The following is a 20,666-nucleotide window of genomic DNA, read 5'->3' as shown; positions in this document are numbered from 1 at the left end:
CTTGATCAAAGAATTCTGATAATGAAAGAAATTGTGAGGGTAATCTAAAACAGCGAAAAATATAAGATCATAAAACTATAGGGGAATCAAGTGGGAGAAATGGCAAGCATGGTGTCTTAATAAGATAGATTTGTGGCCCTTTTGAAGACCCATAATATGTGGTCATCATAAACTCCAATCTTGAAATGGATGGACTAAAACAAAATCCCAAACAGTGTAGGGGACACTTAGGTTCTCTGGCCAGAGCAGAATTTGCCACCTTTGATGGTCCACATGCCTGAAAAAAATTCCTCTCTTTTCAGCCCACCTTTCATCTCACTTCTCAAACACACTCAATTTTCCTTTTCACTGCTCTTCACTCCAACTTTTCCTTTCCATAAAGTTACTCACTTTTTCATCAGTAAATGAAATTCTCAGCCATCTTTGAAATTACATGTGCCACAAAACTACAAAACCCTTCACTTCTCTCCTACTCCTCCCTTCTATTTAATCCACTCTCATCTTTCATTAGCCACAGTGCCCTTTCTCCAATTCAGTTATCTCTGCTCCTTTCAGCCTCTCACCACAAACTTCTATATTCTACCCAAAAGCAAACACCAACTACAGGCCAATCAACAATAAAAACACGCTCTTTTTTGGCCTTCTCTTTTCCTTTCTTTTGGGGTGTTGGCCACCCACCCACTCAACACAAATTTGCACTCACAACTAGAAACGCAGGCCATTGGTCGGTTTCAGAGATGAGCAGCATGCACATAGAAAACCCAGAAACTCTGGCTGATGGCAGCAAGAACTTCGATGAAGATGGACGAGCCAAAAGAACAGGTTTATAAATATTGTGTCGTATTAGTCATTTTGATGATAATTATGATAGTGAAGTAACCGAGGTTGTTGTGTTGGAAATGGTTAATTTGAAGGGACATGGGTGACCGCAAGTGCTCATATCATAACGGCGGTGATTGGTTCCGGAGTTCTTTCTCTTGCATGGGCAATTGCGCAGATGGGTTGGGTGGCTGGTCCTGCAGTGCTTTTTGCTTTCTCTTTTATCACATACTTCACTTCCACTCTTCTCGCTGATTGTTACCGTTCACCAGACCCTGTCCATGGCAAGCGAAACTACACATATTCTGAGGTTGTCAAAGCTAACTTAGGTACCAACATCATTCATCTTAAATTACTCTAGATCTAATATTTTGTTAAATCTATGAAAGGACGTTATTTTCTGTCGGTACAAGTGGCCGAGACTTGACACGTGAGACTTCTGGTTTTCTATCACTCCTCATAAAAAAATCATTTTTCTTTGTCTCCGAAGAGATAAGGCACATGAGTAGGAATACTATTTTTCCCGTGATCCTCCATTATAGTTTGTTTGTAATTTTAGCAGCAAAAATACACCTGACACCAATGGGATATAATTGTTTGCTACGTGTGTCGATAGGGGGTAGAAAATTTCAGCTTTGCGGATTGGCTCAGTATATAAACCTTGTTGGGGTAACCATCGGCTACACAATAACTGCATCTATCAGTATGGTGTAAGTTTCCACATGAAGTTTTGACTTCCAAGACTGTGATTGAGACTGTGTTTTAATTCTTATTCTTTTCATATTGATGAAAATTGATTAGGGCGGTGAAGAGATCGAACTGTTTTCACAAACATGGACATGGAGACAAGTGCTACATAAATAACTACCCTTTCATGATCGTGTTTGCCTGCATCCAAATTGTTCTTAGCCAAATACCAAACTTCCATAACCTCTCTTGGCTCTCTATTGTTGCAGCTGTTATGTCTTTTGCGTATTCTTCCATTGGCCTTGGCCTCTCACTTGCCAAAGTCGCAGGTAAACAATGACTCAATTTTGTTACACTATAAACCTTTGGCCATTTTTTAAAAACTATAAAAAAAAAAAATATTAGGCATATAGTTTAGCCTTTTAAAACATAAAACAATAAGAAGGTCAAAAAATTGAAAATTTGAATAAAACTGGAAGCTAACTTTTAGATTGTTATTTTTTTAAATGATTGTATTACTGAAAATATATGAATTAACTTCTATATTTTAAAATGTTAAAAAACTTAAATTATTTAATATTAAAATGATTTTTTAAAAAGTATGTTACATATTACGGTGACTAGTTTTATTTTATCTTATTAATATTATGAACCCACACTTTATTATTCTTTCTAACACATTAAGAATTATTGAATATTACAAAATTAGAAAAGCAATATAAATAAAGTATTCACTATTAACTATGTTTTACGCTGGATTGCGTTTTCTAAGCAAGTAGTTAAGAGTTTGAATTTTAATAATTGTTTTTAAAGCGTGAAATTTATTTTGTACTTTGATGTTTTGATAAAAAAAAAATTATAAAATTTGACGAAGTTTATTTTTTAATACACATCAAACTTTTTTTTCTTTTACCAAATCACATCAAAATTATTTTTCATCTACCAAGATGTGTTGTCATGTGTATATTGTCAAAATTTGTTAACCAAAATTTTATTAAAGAAATAATTTTTCATTTATTTATATACATTATAATTCTTATTATTGGTGTTAGTAGTGGTTTTTGTTCCGACTATAGTTGAAAAAAAACTAATATTCACCTTTTTTATTTTAACAAATTTTAGTCAGTAAAATATGTGTTGAAAAAAGGACGTGTTCGTGCTTTTAATATTTTTTTCGTTAATGAAATAATACTAATGAGAAAAAGACCGTGCTTAAAGGTGGGGGACACGTGCGAACATCCTTAACAGGGGTGCAAGTGGGGGTGGACGTATCGGGAATAGAAAAGGTTTGGAGGATGTTTCAAGCGATCGGTGACATTGCCTTCGCTTATGCCTTTTCTAATGTGCTCATTGAGATCCAGGCAAGTAATTTTTATCTTTTTAATTAATTAATTGCAAGTCATTATAAAATAAGTGTGTGAATTTAATTCAATAATTATTCCTGAATCATGTGCTTTTAGTTTCGTTTCTATCCATATAGATATCTAGAATTTGGAAGAAATTCATTTCAGTATAATGATAATATACGTAGTTTATTATAACGAAAAAACATTAATAAATCGATGATGATAGAGACAACAGAAAATGCGGTGAAACGGTACGATAGAATTTGAAAAGTGTTGTTTTCTATTAGTTGAATGTTGAAATGTGTGCCTGAATTGAATTTGGTAGCGGCATATTGTATGAAATCAACTAGTCAATAGTAATACGTAACACCAACTGCTATATTTGACCATAACCTTTGTTTATTCTTTTATTTTCCTCTTTTGTCGTTGACTTGTGTCTGTGCATTATTTATCATCTAAATATAGTGTTGGGATTAGATGCAACAATTAATAAGAACCATAACGTAGTTGTACACCGATTGAATTTTATTTACCAAAATATCACCTTTTTTCTCTATTATTTTACGATAAATTATACCATAGATATTTTTATTTATTTATTTATATATTTTCGAATCATGCATGTACCTATCTCTATCTAACTAGTTGATAATTTAAGACTCCATAGATGTTTGTTTTCAGTTTTCAGTCCATTTGGTCTATTCATTTTGACTTGAGTGTCATCGCTTTTCAACATAAAAGATACCCTCATCCGACCATAAGACCGACAAAAATATAAAATTGTAAAATTAAGTACTTAAATATAATTGTGATACTAATCTCTGAATTAAAGAAAAGGTTTATAAAATGATATATATATATATATATATATATATTATTTATTTTGGTTTCTAAACTTATCTTATTATTATTACTTAATACTATGATAAAGACTTGTTCTATATTAACAACAATGATACACAAGTCAAAGTCGGATTTATATCTATAACTCAATATTCTATAAAATAATAGATTTATAAATATTTTTGTATGATGCTCAACACTTTTATTTTTATTTAAAGTGGAATTTAAATTTTTAGGATGAGATTCAAATTAGTAAAAAAGTAAGAACTTAAAATATTTGAAAATTTAATTAAACTTTCTATAATATGAAACTAATATAGATGCGAAGTGAAATTCGTCACAGAAATTAAATTGAACATTTACTCAGAGAAAACTATAAAATCCATAAAAAAACTTGTCATATATATTTGCAATAAACAAAAGCTTATCAACATTACTTCAACTAGAAATATTTGCAATTTTCATTATAATGAATGACGAACATATGAAAGTTTATCCCACTAAAAAAGAAATGTGGTCGATAATGTTGCAGGACACCCTAAAATCAAGCCCACCAGAGAACAGAGTGATGAAGAGAGCAAGTTTAATTGGGATAATGACGACAACATTATTTTATGTACTATGTGGGTGCTTAGGCTATGCTGCATTTGGAAATGATGCACCAGGAAATTTCCTCACAGGGTTCGGCTTCTACGAGCCCTTTTGGCTGATAGACTTTGCCAATGTCTGCATTGCAGTGCACTTGATTGGGGCATACCAGGTAAATAACTGCTAAAGAAAAAAGTTATCATTTTAACTTTTATAATAAATCTAATTTATGATATATAAATGATGTAAACCTTATTTTATAGATTTAAATTTAATTAAAAATTTATTTTTAAACATGATATTAAAATGATATAAAATTTATGAAATTTTGCAATGGGCAGGTGTTTGTGCAACCGATATTCGGGTTTGTGGAGAAATGGGGCAAAGAAAAATGGCCAGAAAGCCAATTTATAAATGGTGAGCATGCTGTGAAGGTTCCTCTGTGTGGAAGTTTAAACCTGAATTTTTTTAGGATGTTGTGGAGGACAACATATGTGGTTATCACTGCTGTTATAGCTATGCTATTTCCATTCTTCAATGACTTTCTGGGACTCATTGGTTCACTCTCATTCTGGCCATTGACGGTTTACTTCCCAATAGAGATGTACATTAAGAAATCGAAGATGCAAAGATTTTCCTTCACATGGACATGGCTCAAGATTCTGAGTTGGGTCTGTTTCATCATTTCTATTATCTCAGCTGTGGGTTCCATCCAAGGCCTTGCTCTTGATCTCAAGAAATACAAGCCCTTCCAAGCACAGCAATAGAACACAACATTCATGTTTTGTTCCAACCTTTCTTTTAAGGGCCACAAAACTTTTATTACTATGTTTTCAAATAGTGTGACTCCAAATCGAGACAGCTTGCTAAAACATAAACAATAATTATATGTATACTTGTTTAGTTTGCAATGTTTCGTGGTTTTGTCCCGAGTCGATTCGTGTCTTGTCAATTAATAAATTATCAGTGAGCTATCCCGAAGATGGTTAGAAATTAGGTAGATTATATAATTAATTTCAAAGAAATTTGGTCTTGTTGAAAGTTGAACATTTTAGTCTATGTTTTCTATAAAGTGAAACTTTTAAAATTTATATATTGAGTTATATATGTTGAGAAGGAAAAAAATTTACATTAATAAAGTATGACCAAGAAGAATTAAATAAGTTCTAATGTTCAAATAAATGAAAGAAAAATAATACAATAAACAATATAAGAATAAGTATGAATTGAAATTAAATATTCCTAGTGGAATACATTATCTTTATTTTCAGGATTAAAGATTCTCAAATTTATTTTTTTATTACAAACATAGCATTTAAAAATTTGATATGCCTTTTTCCTATTTTTGATAGTCTTTTTATACTTATGATTGTCTAACCTTTTTATTTTGGTCCTCAAAACTCCTTATTTATTTCAGTATTCTTTCTTTTAATGTTTATTAGTCGATAATTTATCTTATATGTGTAATATCTCTAATAATTATCAATCAAATCGACATTTTACTTATAATGTCTTTCGAAATTGGATTTATTACCATATATCTTTATTAGTCTATCATATCTTTATTTTCAGGATTAAAGATTCTCAAATTTATTTTTGTTCTAACAAACAGAACATTTAAGAATTTGATATGCTTTATTCCTATTTCTGATAGTTTTTTTATACTCATGATTGTCTGACCTCTTTATTTTCGTCCCCAAAACTCCTTATTTATTTCAGTATTCTCTTTTAATGTTTATTAGTCAATCATTTATCTTCTATGTGTAATATTTCTAATAATTATCAATCAGATCGACATTTTACTTATCATGTCCTTCGAAATTGAGTTTATTACCATATATCTCCCTTAGTCTTACCATCGCAAAGCATAAAACTAAAAGTTCTTCAAATAAAAAATAATTATTGACTCAGTCGACATTGAACTTATTAATCCAATCAGTATTGGGCCTAGCAATTATAAATGATTACATATTCAAAATATAACAAAAGATAATCAAGTTGTTAGTTCTTATATTTTATTTTGTTAACAATAATTGGTCTATAAAATATATACATTATATCCAGAGTATATTGAATAAGGTAGGTGAACTATTCGTTTGATTTATTATCTTACGAGGATAAAAGAGTTTTAGAAAGTTTTAAAATGAATGAAATATAATTTTAGGTGATATTCTAGCTCAATAATGACTTAACATCTTACTGGCTAAAATTTAATTTGTGGGTATTTTTTTTCTTGCACCCCATTTTTTCTTCATCCACCCTGTTACCCTTAGTGAAATGACTTAAGTACTCTTTATTAAAAGAATTATTTAAAAATCTAAAACCACTTTATGTTTCTTACTTTAGATTTCAGTATTGGCGTCACACCCCTTACACCTCCTCGTTCAACTGCTTCATTGCGATTTTTTTATACAAATTGCATTGTTTTGTTTTTTAATTTCTCGGCTAGCACATTGTTCCCATTATTTATCCTAATAGCATGATTTTATTGGTAGGTGAAAATTCGGTTCAGTGATCCGAATTCTGAACTGGATTTTTATTTTTTTTTATTTTTTTTAAAATAAATAAGAATTAAGATTTTTGATTTTTTTGAATAAAATACTTTTAAGAGTTAATTTTTTTTTTTGTGTGAAAAATGTTGCATTAGAGGTTAACATTATTTTAAAAAAAAGATTTAAAAGTGTGTTTTTAGTTATTTTAGGTATTATTTGATACAATGAAAAAATAAATAATTTTTTTTGTCTTTTTGAATTTGTTGATTTTCAAATAGATATTGTATTGTGTAGTAAGTTATTTTATGTGCAATTTGAAAATATAAAAGTGAATTTAATTTAATTTTTTTTACTTTGTTGATTAATTTTCTTTTTATAATAGTGATTTTGAAAAAAAATTATGAATTATAATAGAGGTAACTAAAGTAAAAATAATTAATATATAATGTTTAATGTGGTGTTGTATTATTTATTTTTTAATGTTTATTAAATATTTTAAATTAAAAAATTTGGTTGAAGTACGAATTTATTTTTTATTTATATATTTATATTTTGATTTGTTTATAAGAATTTTATTGATAAAATATTTATTTTTACACAAAAATGAATAATGTAAGATTTATTGTTAGAATTTATAGTAGGTATTAAGTTTAAGGAAAATGATATATTAACATCCATTTATTGAGAACTTCTCTCACAACCTGACGTGACATTGTAACTTTCTAACTTTTTTTAATCTTTTTCAATTTTCACATTGGTTCTCTTTGGAAGGAAGCGAGAAGAGAAAAAACAAAAGGTGCAAATGCAAATTGGAAGAGACAAAGCAGAAAGTGTGAAAGGATGTGTGAAACTTATTTCAATCTTCACTCTCTTCATTACCAGTGGGGAGTATATCTTGGTGAGTCAAGGAATAAAATTTTTGTAATTTAATTAACAACATATGAATTCATTCCCTTACTATGTGCCAACCCATGACTTAATAAATGCTAACCTAGGTGCAATGCTTTGCACAAGAATTTTTTCTTTCTTCAATAACTTCAATAATGCCACTTTCATGCCTTGAGTTCATATGATAAAGTTAAATTCTCATACTCATATTCCTTCAAGTGAGTCTATTTTGCCCCTCTTTGTTGTTTGGAAAAGGAAAATAAAGGTGTCTATATTTCTTGTTCACTACCACTACACAATATTTTTGCTTACCCATGGCTACATAAGTGCTAACTTGTGGTATACATTTTGAATATGTGTGAAAGGATGTACAAAACCTATTTCAATCTTCACTCTCTTCATTACCAGTGGGGAGTATATGTTGGTGAGTCAAGTAATAAAATTTTCGTAATTTAATTAACAATATATGAATTCATCCCCTTACTATGTGCCAACTCGTGACTTAATAAATGCTAACCCAGGTGCAATGCTTTGCACAAGAATTTTTTCTTTCTTCAATAACTTCAATAGTGCCACTTTCATGCCTTGAGTTCATATGATAAAGTTAAATTTTCATACTAATATTCCTTCAAGTGAATCTATTTTGCCCCTCTTTGTTGTTTGGAAAAGGAAAATAAAGGTGTTTATATTTCTTGTTCACTACCACTACACAATATTTTTGCTTACCCATGGCTACATAAGTGCTAACTTGTGGTATACATTTTGAATATGTGTGAAAGGATGTACAAAACCTATTTCAATCTTCACTCTCTTCATTACCAGTGGGGAGTATATGTTGGTGAGTCAAGTAATGAAATTTTCGTAATTTAATTAATAATATATGAATTCATCCCCTTACTATGTGCCAACTCGTGACTTAATAAATGCTAACCCAGGTGCAATGCTTTGCACATGAATTTTTCTTTCTTCAATAACTTCAATAGTGCCACTTTCATGCCTTGAGTTCATATGATAAAGTTAAATTTTCATACTCATATTCCTTCAAGTGAGTATTGAGTGTAGTTTGCCCCTCTTTGTTGTTTGGAAAAGGAAAATAAAGGTGTCTATATTTCTTGTTCACTACCACTACGCAATATTTTTGCTTACCCATGGCTACATAAGTGCTAACCTGTGGTATACATTTTGAACATGTGTGAAAGGATGTACAAGATAGGAATTTGAATAGTTCTCTTGGGTGTTGATGCCAAAGTATTCCATGTCAAAGCATTGACAAGTCTTGTCCAAATTACAGGGTGAGAGTAAATTTCTGAATTAAACATCTTCCTTGGCATCTCCCAATAAAGTTGACAAGTCTTGTCATAATTAGAAGGTGAAGTGAGACCATTTATTTCAAATATGCATTAGCTTTTACATTGGTCAAACTAATTTTCTTAATTGGCACGTTATCTCAATTGAAGTATCTGTCACCTTTTACAAAAGTAATATAATAAATCAGCTTTGGCACTTTCCAATAAAGTTGACCAGTCTTGTCATAATTAGAAGGTGCAAGTGAGGCCATCTTTTACAGTGGTGAGAGTAAATATTTTCTTGGCATGCTATCTAGGTAAAGGTAGTCAATTCTATTTAAGGTTGTGGTTCCTTGGTTTGAAAGTTGTGGAGTGCTCTAGTATAATAAGTAAAAATGGTTTTATTTGAGGAGTTGAACGCATATAATTCCTTTAATGCTGCTATTGATTTCGAAGATGGAAGGTTCTCTTTACGTAGATTTCCAAATGGCGTTACTCTTAACCATATGCGCATCATCATAAGAAGTCATTTGATGGGACCATCTGAGCCCCCACTCGGCCATCTTTGGTACCATGTCCCTCCTAAATTTGTTGTGCAAGGCATTGATGAGTTCCTTTTTATAAGGAATGACGAAGATCTTCAACATGCCATTCAGTGGCACACAATGATGGTCCTGACAACGACAATATCTTTTTATGTTAACTTCATGAAAGTTGAGAAGTGTGACAACTTTGTTCATATTTAGTTTTCTTTTATATGTTTTAACATTGTACTTTAAGATGGTTGAACTTGTTCACTTTATCTAAAGAAGTTGTTGTTCACTATTTAGCAATGAAGCATTTGGAATGATTAAGTTCTTGCATTACTGATGTGCGGATTTGTGTTAAACATGGCAAACTCTTACAAACACATAAAGATGACCTAATACATATGTAATACAATATTAAAGTACATATTTGTCCTTTTAATCACCGTAGTGGTGTCCAATTCCACACCGAGGTCGACGCCTGTTTCTAGTGGGGTTCCTCCTACGCACTTCAGGTCTAGGTTCTTCAACCTGTGAAGGTTGTCGTTCATGTTCCTCAACAGATGATGATGCTTGTGTGTAAGGATTGTGGACGTAGTAAATTGAGTCTTGTTGTGGTTGATGTAGACCTTCAAAGAAATTTAGACTTTGGGGATATGTATGCAACTACGGTTGTGCAGAAGGTGGTGTTTCAGCATAAGTTGCAAACATACTTGGTATGCCTAGTTCTGAGTTTGGTGAAACTGAATTCCTTGTTCCCTCCATACCTTGTGGTGAAGGAGGAGTGTTTAAGTCATGCGTAGTTTGTGGTGGTGGAGGGACATTTGTCGATGTTGATTGACGATGCATTATAGGATCATTTAACATTTGTGGAACTGACAAATATATACATGAGTTTGAAGTATACCATGACATGTACTCCATTGTGTGTTGAAGTGGCCCAAGCATCGGTACTCCAGTCAACGTAAGGTCACGCCGGTTATTCCATACCTGTATCCCTTGCACTTGTCTAGTAACCCATTTCTCATCTTGTCGCCCCCTCATGTTTAGTTTATGTAAATGATTAAGGTTGTTGGGTTCTTCAGGGATCTCTTGTGATAGGCGAAATTGTAACTTGACCCTGTCGGACTGGTGCCATTCGACAATGGCAAAACAAATTAAACTTGTGCATGACGTCCATATTACTTGGTCGCGATATGCTCCATCATCAATGATAGAGCCCAATCGCTTATAAGGAACCCAAATAAACTACAACAATCATTGAAAATGTCAATCATTAACTTACAACCATTTGTCAGTATACAAATCTAAAATGTTACCTGATTTTGTTGCATGTGATCTATCATTGCTCGGTATCCGACTAAATCATTGTGGGGGACATTTTTGTAGTTCAGTACTCGACCACCGCTCCATTGGCAAACTAGCGGGAAAGTTGGCGGAACTCTTGAAATGGGTGCAAGAAAAGGAATGCGAAACCATGCCCATGATTGTAACAATGAAACACATCCACCCATAGTCCTTGCACGTGCATCGGTTGCTCTGCACATCTCCTTGTACAAGACAACCAAACACGCTGAACCCCAACTATATCTACTAGTTCTTTGAAGATTACTCAAGTAGTTCAAGTACATTAAATGTACTTTATTCCCAGTTTTATCGGGCATTAAAACACAACCTATCATTCCTAATATATAGGCCTTAGCATGTGCATAATGACCTCAATACTAGAATTTTCATCTATAGGCAACAAATTATCCCTTAACCATTTCAGTTTTATCATAGAACCAATAATGGATTCCTCCTTTACTGGTGTTAAACCTAATAAGGTATCACACATCTCGTCCCAATCCAACATAGTTGGACCAATGATGGGGGTTCGTCAACACAAAGACCCAATTGAAGTGACACATCTTCCAAGGTTATGGTGCATTCTCCAGTTGGAAAATGAAATGTGTATGTTTCAAGCCTCCATCTTTCAACCAAGGCAGTGACTAAACCATGATCAACCTTTAGATGTCGCAATTTAGCCATACCGCCAAACCCTGCTTCTTGTATTACAGGCACAATACTTGGATGAGGTTCATGTATTGAGTGATAGTAAGACGACACAATGCTCCCTTCCGTGTCCTAAACCAAAAAAATAAAAGATGTGATTATTTTTAATAATTACGTCTGTAAATTAAAAATGCAATTAACATACCCGAGCATAAATGTATGTAGCATTGTGTTGTTGTTGTTTCCATAGCAACATATTGATTAACTCTTTGTAGATTTGGTGACGATAGCTTGAATTGAAAACAACAACATTCAACATTTATAGACAACTCAACACTTGCCAAGAGAAAAGTTAGCCGTTGGATTACACAAACGAATCACATTCCTTACACGTTTATTGCACAACATGATGGTGACTAAAGTCTGCATGAGGTTGATTAAAGCCTGCATGATGGTGACTACACAGTGCAGAGACCTTTTCAAAATAGGTGCTCAATACTAATAAAGGGTCATTAATGTGAATCTAACAAGGGATTAATGTGCAAAGACAATAGGTGCTTAGTTGTAAAAGAGGGTGTACACCGAATTCAAGTGAATGACTTTGTAAATTTTATTTGTTGTGTTAATGACAATAGTATTTTATGGAATTGAACCAATGACAGAAGTTTAAGATACGACAACAAATATTAAACCGTAGATAATGTCCTTGAAAAATAGGTACTTAGTACTTCAATAAAAGTTCCATTACACACAAATACTTTTTTTACATTGCACACACTTATGTCTTTATTGGAAATTAAGTACTAATGACAAACATTACTACACATAATTTTAAGACTTCCATAAACACATAACGAACTAAGCCTTAGTCATCGACATTACTGGTTGAAGCTGAGGTTGTTGCATCCAAATTGTCACCTTCAGCAGGATGTAGGGTCACAAAAAGCTTCATTAGGAGATCATGTGGGAGTGGAAGGAAGAAGGCAACCATGTCGCGAACATCATCATATGTAAGGAGTTTAATTGTTTCATACTGGTCCCAACGTCCTAACACAGGCTTGTGAAACCATACATCTTTGACTCTTCTTCCTTGACTGCAGCAACGATAGCTTGCAATTTCTTCTTTCAACATTCGTAAATTCATAGTAGTTGACACATAAAAAGCACAATTAATGCGACCTTCGTAGTTAACATCGACAAGAAAACTATTGTGAATGTTGTTTTCGTGATGGAGCACCATCCTTGTTTTGCTAATAAGAAGTTATGGTTGGGAACTGAACGACCTAATAATTTATAAGTGGATTGGTTACTTGATGGTAAAAAAAAAATGTTGACCCCTACATTATAGTGGGTTCACGTGACAAAGTAAAGTGGGATAAAGCCTGATTGACATTCATCGTGCAGTGTGTATATCAACTGTGTTTGTGATGTTGCTTTCACGTGATGACATTGACTAGAGTATACTACTCATCAGGTGCAATGCTTTTTATTTTAACCTGACATATCACATGCGAAATAATTAAAGTTGCAACACATAATGAAAATCACTACAAAACAAACCACTATGAAAAAGTCATTGGTTGATCAGCAAAGTGGATCTAAATCTTGTGCGTTCGATTTGTATACTTTGAATCTAAACCATTAACATAAACAAACAAAAATTGTCATTGTTGTATCCCACGCTGAGCCAATCAGGCTATAAATAATGCCCTTCATAAATTCATTCATCAATCTAATCAAGTCAGTGCGATATCACTCCTACCCCCCAATGACATTTACAACATTCACTATGTTAGTGTACTTCAATGGTAGCATCTATGTTGAAGATAATTATTCCGATACATACATTAGCTCCAACACGACATAGGTGACCATAACAAATACTATGACGTTGTCCCAACTTAAGCAGGCAATCCTCAGGGAATTCAATGGTGCAACGTTGGACGACTATGAAGTCGACTTACGTTACAGGTTACCGATCGTGTACGCTGTGTAGAGATGACGATGTTGAGTCCATTTTTTACATGAGAACGACAAAAACATGTCATCTTCCAGTTGAGATAATGACCTTTATTACAGCAAGGCATAGAAACGCAATCCATGACGAAGTTTATTTTGAATTTTCTAATAACTTCAACATGTCCCTCAACTTAGATTGAGGTTTATATTTTCTTATTTAAAATATGTACTTTTATTTATGACGTTCTTCTTCATCAAATGTTTATGCAAATTTTAATTTCAATGAATTCGAACTTACATAATGAGGATGGTGAAATGCTAATCTCTTATAAAATGTAGTCAAGTCACATGCTAACATTAGAGGTCGTGCTCGTCACATGGGTTCATAATAATTTGTGCCACTCACATGGGTACATAAGAAGTCGTGTGAATCACATGTGTATATAAAAGCTCGTGCCACTCACATGATAACATTAACTCTCGTGCAAGTCACATGTTCACATAGTAGAAAGTGACATGATAACTTTAATTTCGGTATAAAAGACTACCATCACTTTCTAAAGTCACAATCTTAATCTTGCAATTTCTCTTCACTCTGAAAAATCTTCGAAAGTCAGGTTCAACCACAACCTAAGATGGAAGGGTCAATGTTTGTCTGTGTATACGACGATGGAGAAATCGGTAGTGACGCTCAAACTGGTGCCTACTTATTGTATCTGCAAAGACAATCATGATCCACATCCATAGAGGTTTAAGCTTGTCCAACCTTATTCGCGTAATAATGGAGAAGGCAAATAGAGATCCAAGGGATGGAGTTTCAATTATTCACTTTAAAGTTCCGACTAAAGTTTGTGGCCAACATGTGACATACACAACCACTCAAATCCAAGATGACGACGAATTGGATGGCGCTTTCGACATGATACATGCCACCCCAACTGTTACATCTATTGAACTCTGCACCACCTACAACTCAGGTACGAGATCTTCTGGAAATATTTCTTTAACACATTTTGATGCGCATCATCCACATCCAAACACTGAACCACAATAACAACTATTTGACCTTAACACTACCTACCTAGGGGATTGGGGAAATGATATACAATCATGCACCGAACTATTAACCGGTCCATCTACCTCAAATATTTTTTAAACTCCCACACATCACAACACCCAAAGGTTCTTTCCTCCAGTTATCGTAGAAGTTGAAAACCTAGGTCTACCTACAACATCCTTAGACGCATTTAGTGAAGATGAGGACAATATACTTTTTGATCAACATGATGACCATGACCAAACCCTACATGTCCACCCCATACAACAACAACACCCTGACCCTCAGACACATGTCCCCTATAACCCATCACAACACTTTGAATTATCTGAAGAATACAACCAGACCCCACACTAGGATTTTCCAAACGCATATGACCACCACACAATGTTGCATGACAACTTTGAGCACGATGTTGGTACACTAACCCAAGGAATGAGGTTCCAAACAAAGGAACAACTTCTGGATGCTTTAAATAGGTACCACATAACAAACCATTGCACCTACAAAACCACACACTCAAACACAACAATGTGTGCAACACGTGTGTCCTTGGAAATGTCAGGCAATATTACGTACAAGGGACCAAGTGTGGGAAATTAGAAAGGTTGAAGGTGTGCACACATGTGCCACACAACTCATAACACAAGACCACAAACACCTAGGCTCAAGAATAATATCTCAACATGTAAGACAAATGGTGGAGTCAGACTCATCCACACCAATTGCAACAATAATTTCTTCCATCCAGACCTCTATGGGATATAACACAACCTACAGAAAGGCATGATTGGCGAAACAGTAAGCAATTGAAGATGTGTACGGAAACTGGGAACAGTCTTACAACTGATTGCCGTGCCTATTACAAGCCATGCAAACTTATTTGCCTGAGTTTGTATACAAGTTGAAAACCAGTTCAATTACAAATGGGGAGGAGGTCCTATAAAACCAACAACACTTTCGAAGAGTGTTCTGGACATTCAAACCATGCATTGATGGCTTCCCATTTTGCAAACCAATAGTGCAAGTGGGCGGAACCTTCTTTTACAGAAGGTATAGGGGCACCCTTCTAATAGCTGTTGCACAAGATGGGAGAAATAACATTTTCCCCATTGCATTTGCTATGGTAGAAGGTGAAACTGCCGAAACTTGGTTTTTTTTTCCTTAAAAACCTAAGGACACACGTTACGCCTCAACAAAATTTATGCTTAATGTAAGACTGCCATAATTCAATCAGTGTAGCATTCAACAGACCTAGTAGTGGCTGGACTGAAGGGAACTGTGTTTTGTATTCGATACATTGCACAAAATTTTACAAAAAGATTCAAGAATACAACTCTGAAAAAGGACCTCGTCAACATGGGTAAGTTATTACATGTAAATTTTTCTTTTTCATTTCTTTGGCTGTTAATTATTCACACCCATTATTAGAAAATAAATTCTTCTTATAATTATATTTGTAGCGTACGCATTGACGGAACCACGCTGTAACTACTATTACAACATCATTAGAGAAGACAACCCAGAAGCAGCAGCTTGGGTAGACCAAATACCAAGGGAGCAGTGGTGTCTTGCATATGATCAAGGAAGAAGGTGGGGTCACGTAACAACAAATCAGGCAGAAGCAATAAAATCTATCCTAAAGAAGACAAGGAATTTGCCAATTTCATCTATAGTATTGGCCACGTACACCAGGTGAAACACATACTTCACGAAAAGAGGTACGCAAATAATTGCAATGGTCAATACTGGTCATGTGTACTCTGAATATGCGACCAACTTCCTACAAGATGCGGACTCCAAGTCAAACACGCACCACGTCGTTGAATTTGATAGAAATACCACAAGATTCAGAGTGGAGGAGATGGTGAATCCTAGAGAAATATGTCCTGTAGGAAATTTGTAGTCAGATTAGAAGAAAGGTGGTGCGATTGTGGAAAGTTTCAAAAAATACATCTACCATGTTCACATGTTATTATAGCTTGCAAGGATGCACATCACGATTTCAGCATGTACATAAGTCCCCATTATAGGCTGGATGTCGTCATGAAAGTATATGAAAATTTATTTGGCGAGTTAAGACATGAAGAATATTGGCAACCATACCAAGGGCCACAAGTTTGACCTTATCCTACCACAAAAAGAAGCGAGAGGGGACGTTCTAAATCAAGCAGAATTAGGACTGAGATGGACATTAAGGAAGGAAGACAATCAAGAAAGTGTTCCTATTGTAAAACTGAAGGACACACAAGAAATCATTGTCCTAATAACCCTACACTTAGATGATCCACATCAACCACTTAGTTTATGTTGTATTTTTAATTATGTTCAATAAATTTATACTTGATTCAATTCAATGCTACATCTTTTCTTATTATCTTTTATTGTTACTTATTTTACATAAACCAAAAACAAGTAACAAAATTATTTAAAATACAATAATGAACTGGTTTTAAATTATTTTAGTTATTTCCTTCATTTTTAAATTATTTTTTACAATTTTTAATGTTTATAATATACAAATTTTTAAAATTATCCAAAACTAAAAGATAACTATAATTTCAATATTTATAAACATCAATTAAAAATAATTAATACTACACAAATTATAAAAAAAATTAAATTGACTTTAATATTTTCAAATTACACATAAAATAACTTACTACACAATGCAAAATCTATTTTAGAATCAACAAATTTCAAAAAGACAAAAAAAATTATTTATTTTTCATTTTTTCAAATAATACCTAAAATAACTAAAAACACACTATTAAATCTATTTTTTTAAAAATAATTTTAACCTCTAATTCAACATTTTTCACAAAAAAAAAAATAACTCTTAAATATATTTTATTTAAAAAAATCAAAAATCTTAATTTTTATTTATTTAAAAAAAATGAAAAAAAATAAAAAACCCAGTTTAGAATTCGGGTCCCTAAGGACCGAATTCTAACTGGGATTCAAAAAAAAATTTACTTTTTGTAAGGTTGAATTCGTGTCCCAGGGGACCGAATTCTCACCTACCAACAAAACCATGCTATTGGGGTAAATAATGGGAACAATGTGCTGTTTGGGAGATTAATAAACAAAACCGTGCTATTGGGGTAAAAAAATCGCTTCATTGCGTGTCAAAAAAGCTTTTGCAGAAAGTAATATAAAATAAGCATTTCTTATTTTTACATTGTTGCAACCATAAAGCTTTGCAATTTCAGTTTGGATTTTTTCATCATTTCATAATTGTTTTGAGTTGGTATTTAAATTTTTACCGTTGTTCCTCAACTGGTCAAGGGATTTTGTATCATTAGTATGCTCCTTCTCCAAGAGACATCACTTGAGCTTTCATTCTTTTCTTCTATATCTTTTGTTCTCTTATATTTCTTTTCCTCGGGTCTAATTATTTACTCTTTTTGAAATACTTTGCTAGTTTTGAGATCTTCGTTAAATCCGAGAAGTTCCCGTTGTATCCTTCGGGTCTTGCGCAATACATTGCAGAGAAGTCCTTAAGGATAGTGAATATACACGTTTTAGAAAGTGTTCTTTTGTTCGAGATTTGTTAGCTACAACAATAGAAAATAGTGCCATTTTCAATAGCAACTAAGCTACATCGTCATCGAACTTATTGAAGAGGTTAGTTTGTAATTTTTTTTCCTCTTTGAGGTTAGGAATGGTGTGGATGGAGTCACTGTGTATGAATGGAAATTTAAGGTTTTTGGCAAAGTTTCCTAATGAGAGACTTCTATCTAATGGACCAACCACTAGAGCCATTACTAGTAGGATATAAGAAGAATGGACATTCTCATAGCATGTAAGACCCAAGATGAAGTTCACAGGGCTAATGAGGATGTGAAGACCTAGCTTAGGACTTAAGATTTAATTTTGGGTTTTGTATTATGATCCTAGTAGAATAGGATTTTCTTTGGGCCATGTATTGGGTTTTGGAGGGCTTTTAGGCCTTGGAATTGTTTTGGATCAAAAGAGTTGTGTGCCTACCTTGTTAGCCCTTTGAGGAGCACGCAAACCTTTAAAGGATTTTAGATTCTTCACGAGCTAAGCTTGTCCACCAAGCTACTCTTTTATGTGCCTAGGAGCAAGCTCCATGTGACTTGCTTAGTTGGCAAGGCACACCTTCTTCATACTCTCTTTTTTGCCCCAATTACCACATTCTAGATCCTTTTTCCTTCCATTTTTCTAGACAACCTAGCCATCATTTTCTCCTATAAATGGAGAGCTTATGGTCTTCTAAAAATATTCATGAATATAGTAGAAAAACTCTATTCAAATGCTTCTAAACAATTTTCCTTTTATGAATGAACTTAGGCTAGGGCTCTCCTTAGTGACTTCCTCTAGCCTCCTTCCTTGAGTGTTGGCCTAACCACTTCATCCTCTCTATACTTTGCTTCCACACCCATGGAAGCCTCACCAATGCCACATGGCTTATCCTTGGTTTTCTCCTTGAGGATAGGCTCATCATTTCCGGGTTGTACAATTTGAATTTGAATTAAAATTTTGGAAAACATAGATTATAGATTGTACACTTCAAAATATACTACGAATTCGAAATTATATTTTAGATTATATAGCTCAAGATTATACAATTGAAAGTATAGTTTTGGATTCGAAATATATTGAAAATTAAGAAATTTGAAATATATTTTTCTTAAAAATGCATGTTAGATTGTGTAATATGGAATGTATTCCATATCCAAAACTATATTTTGAATTACACAATCCAGAATGCATATTTTTTCAGAAATAGTTTTTTCAATAGTAAATTAGTTTTATTTAATTAAATTAAGGCTTAATTATTGATTTAGTCCTCTAATTTGTTGCTTTGGTTAATTTTGGTCCCTTTATCATTTTTGGATTCAATTTAGTCCTCCATTTTTTTAAAAGGGTTCAATTTGGTCCCTTTATTATTTTTTATTCAATTTAGTCCTCTTTCTTTTTAAAAGGATCCAATTTTTTCCTCTCCAATTTGAGACCAAATTAGTAATTAAGTTTAATTACAACTTATGTATACATGTTAAAATAATTTTTTAGAATTTATACATCAAATCACTCCACCTAAGTGTAAAAAATTTAAGTATTTAGGTGGAGTGTAAAAAATGAAATAATTTTAGTATTTAGATGGAGTAATTTGATGTATAAATTATAAAAAAATATTTTAACATGAATATATAAGTTTTAATTAAGCTTAATTACTAATTTGGTCTCAAATAGGAGAGGACAAAATTAGATCGCTTTAACAAAATGGAGGACTAAATTGAATAAAAAATAATAAGAGGACCAAATTGACCCTTTTTGAAAAATTGGAGGACTAAATCGAACCTAAAAATGATAAGAGGACCAAAATGAACCAAACTAACACATTAGAGGACTAAATCACTAATTAAGCTTTAATTTAATTAAGAAGTAATATGACTTTATTGATTAATGGATTTTACAATATGCATATGGCCAAGACAAGATGAGGGTTATCTCATGGAGATGGCAGACATGGAGCTACTTCATCATTTCATTAAGGGGACCTTGAATGTTCAGGTTGATGATAATGTGATTGATGTTGGTGTCGTTGATGCAAGTGTAGTTGGAGTGGATGTGAAACATGGATTCCGTGGTGGACTTAGGGATTGCATGTTGTTGGTGAGCTTTGGAAATCATGTTATAGTTAGATTGTGGGAGGTTGAGGTAAGTAACAAATCCTTTGTATTTAATTATTATATTTGTTAATGTTAATCAATTTACAATAAAGAACACATTTTTTAAGGATTAGGGAGATTTGATGTTAGTCTCCCATTGTCGAATGTTGAATAAGCTAGGAGCACTTATGCATCAACTTTAGCAACATCCTTAGTATAATTGATATGTCCATCAGTAGACATATTACTATAAGCATCATCATACTTATTAGTAGATAACTCAGTGTGATGTGATTATGTTCTATCCATCCACTGTTTCATTTCATTGATCTCTTGTTGATCTTCCTTATTCATCTTCATCATTTCAGTCATCATATTCATGAAACTTTCCAAAGTGACATTTCTAACTGTATCATTCATTAGTTGACTTAAATCTTCAAACATTTGTTCAGCTCTAATGACCAACTTTAGAAGCATATCTTCTATTTCATGACGAAGTTCTTTAAATTATGGAGTTTTAGGAAATCTTTGGTGCGATTG

General features: G+C 33.0%; 1 protein-coding gene across 1 annotated transcript; it reads left to right on the top strand.

Moving 5' to 3' along the window:
* The first annotated feature begins 461 nt into the window (after positions 1–461).
* Positions 462–5,374, top strand: LOC114194756 (amino acid permease 6-like). The gene is made up of 7 exons (XM_028085152.1): positions 462–822; positions 915–1,148; positions 1,436–1,529; positions 1,621–1,835; positions 2,725–2,867; positions 4,228–4,455; positions 4,625–5,374. The coding sequence occupies exons 1-7, from the start codon at positions 738–740 to the stop codon at positions 5,048–5,050; spliced, it is 1,425 nt and encodes a 474-aa protein (XP_027940953.1). The 5' UTR covers positions 462–737; the 3' UTR covers positions 5,051–5,374.
* Positions 5,375–20,666: the final 15,292 nt, after the last annotated feature.

Source organism: Vigna unguiculata, chromosome 8, assembly GCF_004118075.2.
Source record: "Vigna unguiculata cultivar IT97K-499-35 chromosome 8, ASM411807v1, whole genome shotgun sequence".
In the NCBI taxonomy this organism is placed as follows: domain Eukaryota; kingdom Viridiplantae; phylum Streptophyta; class Magnoliopsida; order Fabales; family Fabaceae; genus Vigna; species Vigna unguiculata.
Note: the sequence above shows the minus strand (reverse complement) of the source record. Positions and strands in the feature narration are given on the sequence as shown.

What these genes read in the sequence shown, in the direction of transcription:
- LOC114194756 (XM_028085152.1), top strand. Translation starts at nt 738, where the DNA reads ATGAGCAGCATGCACATAGAAAACCCAGAAACTCTGGCTGATGGCAGC. An exon ending in TGGACGAGCCAAAAGAACAG is followed by an intron (nt 823 to 914) that starts GTTTATAAATAT and finishes GTTAATTTGAAG; the next exon opens with GGACATGGGTGACCGCAAGT. An exon ending in ACTTGATTGGGGCATACCAG is followed by an intron (nt 4,456 to 4,624) that starts GTAAATAACTGC and finishes TGCAATGGGCAG; the next exon opens with GTGTTTGTGCAACCGATATT.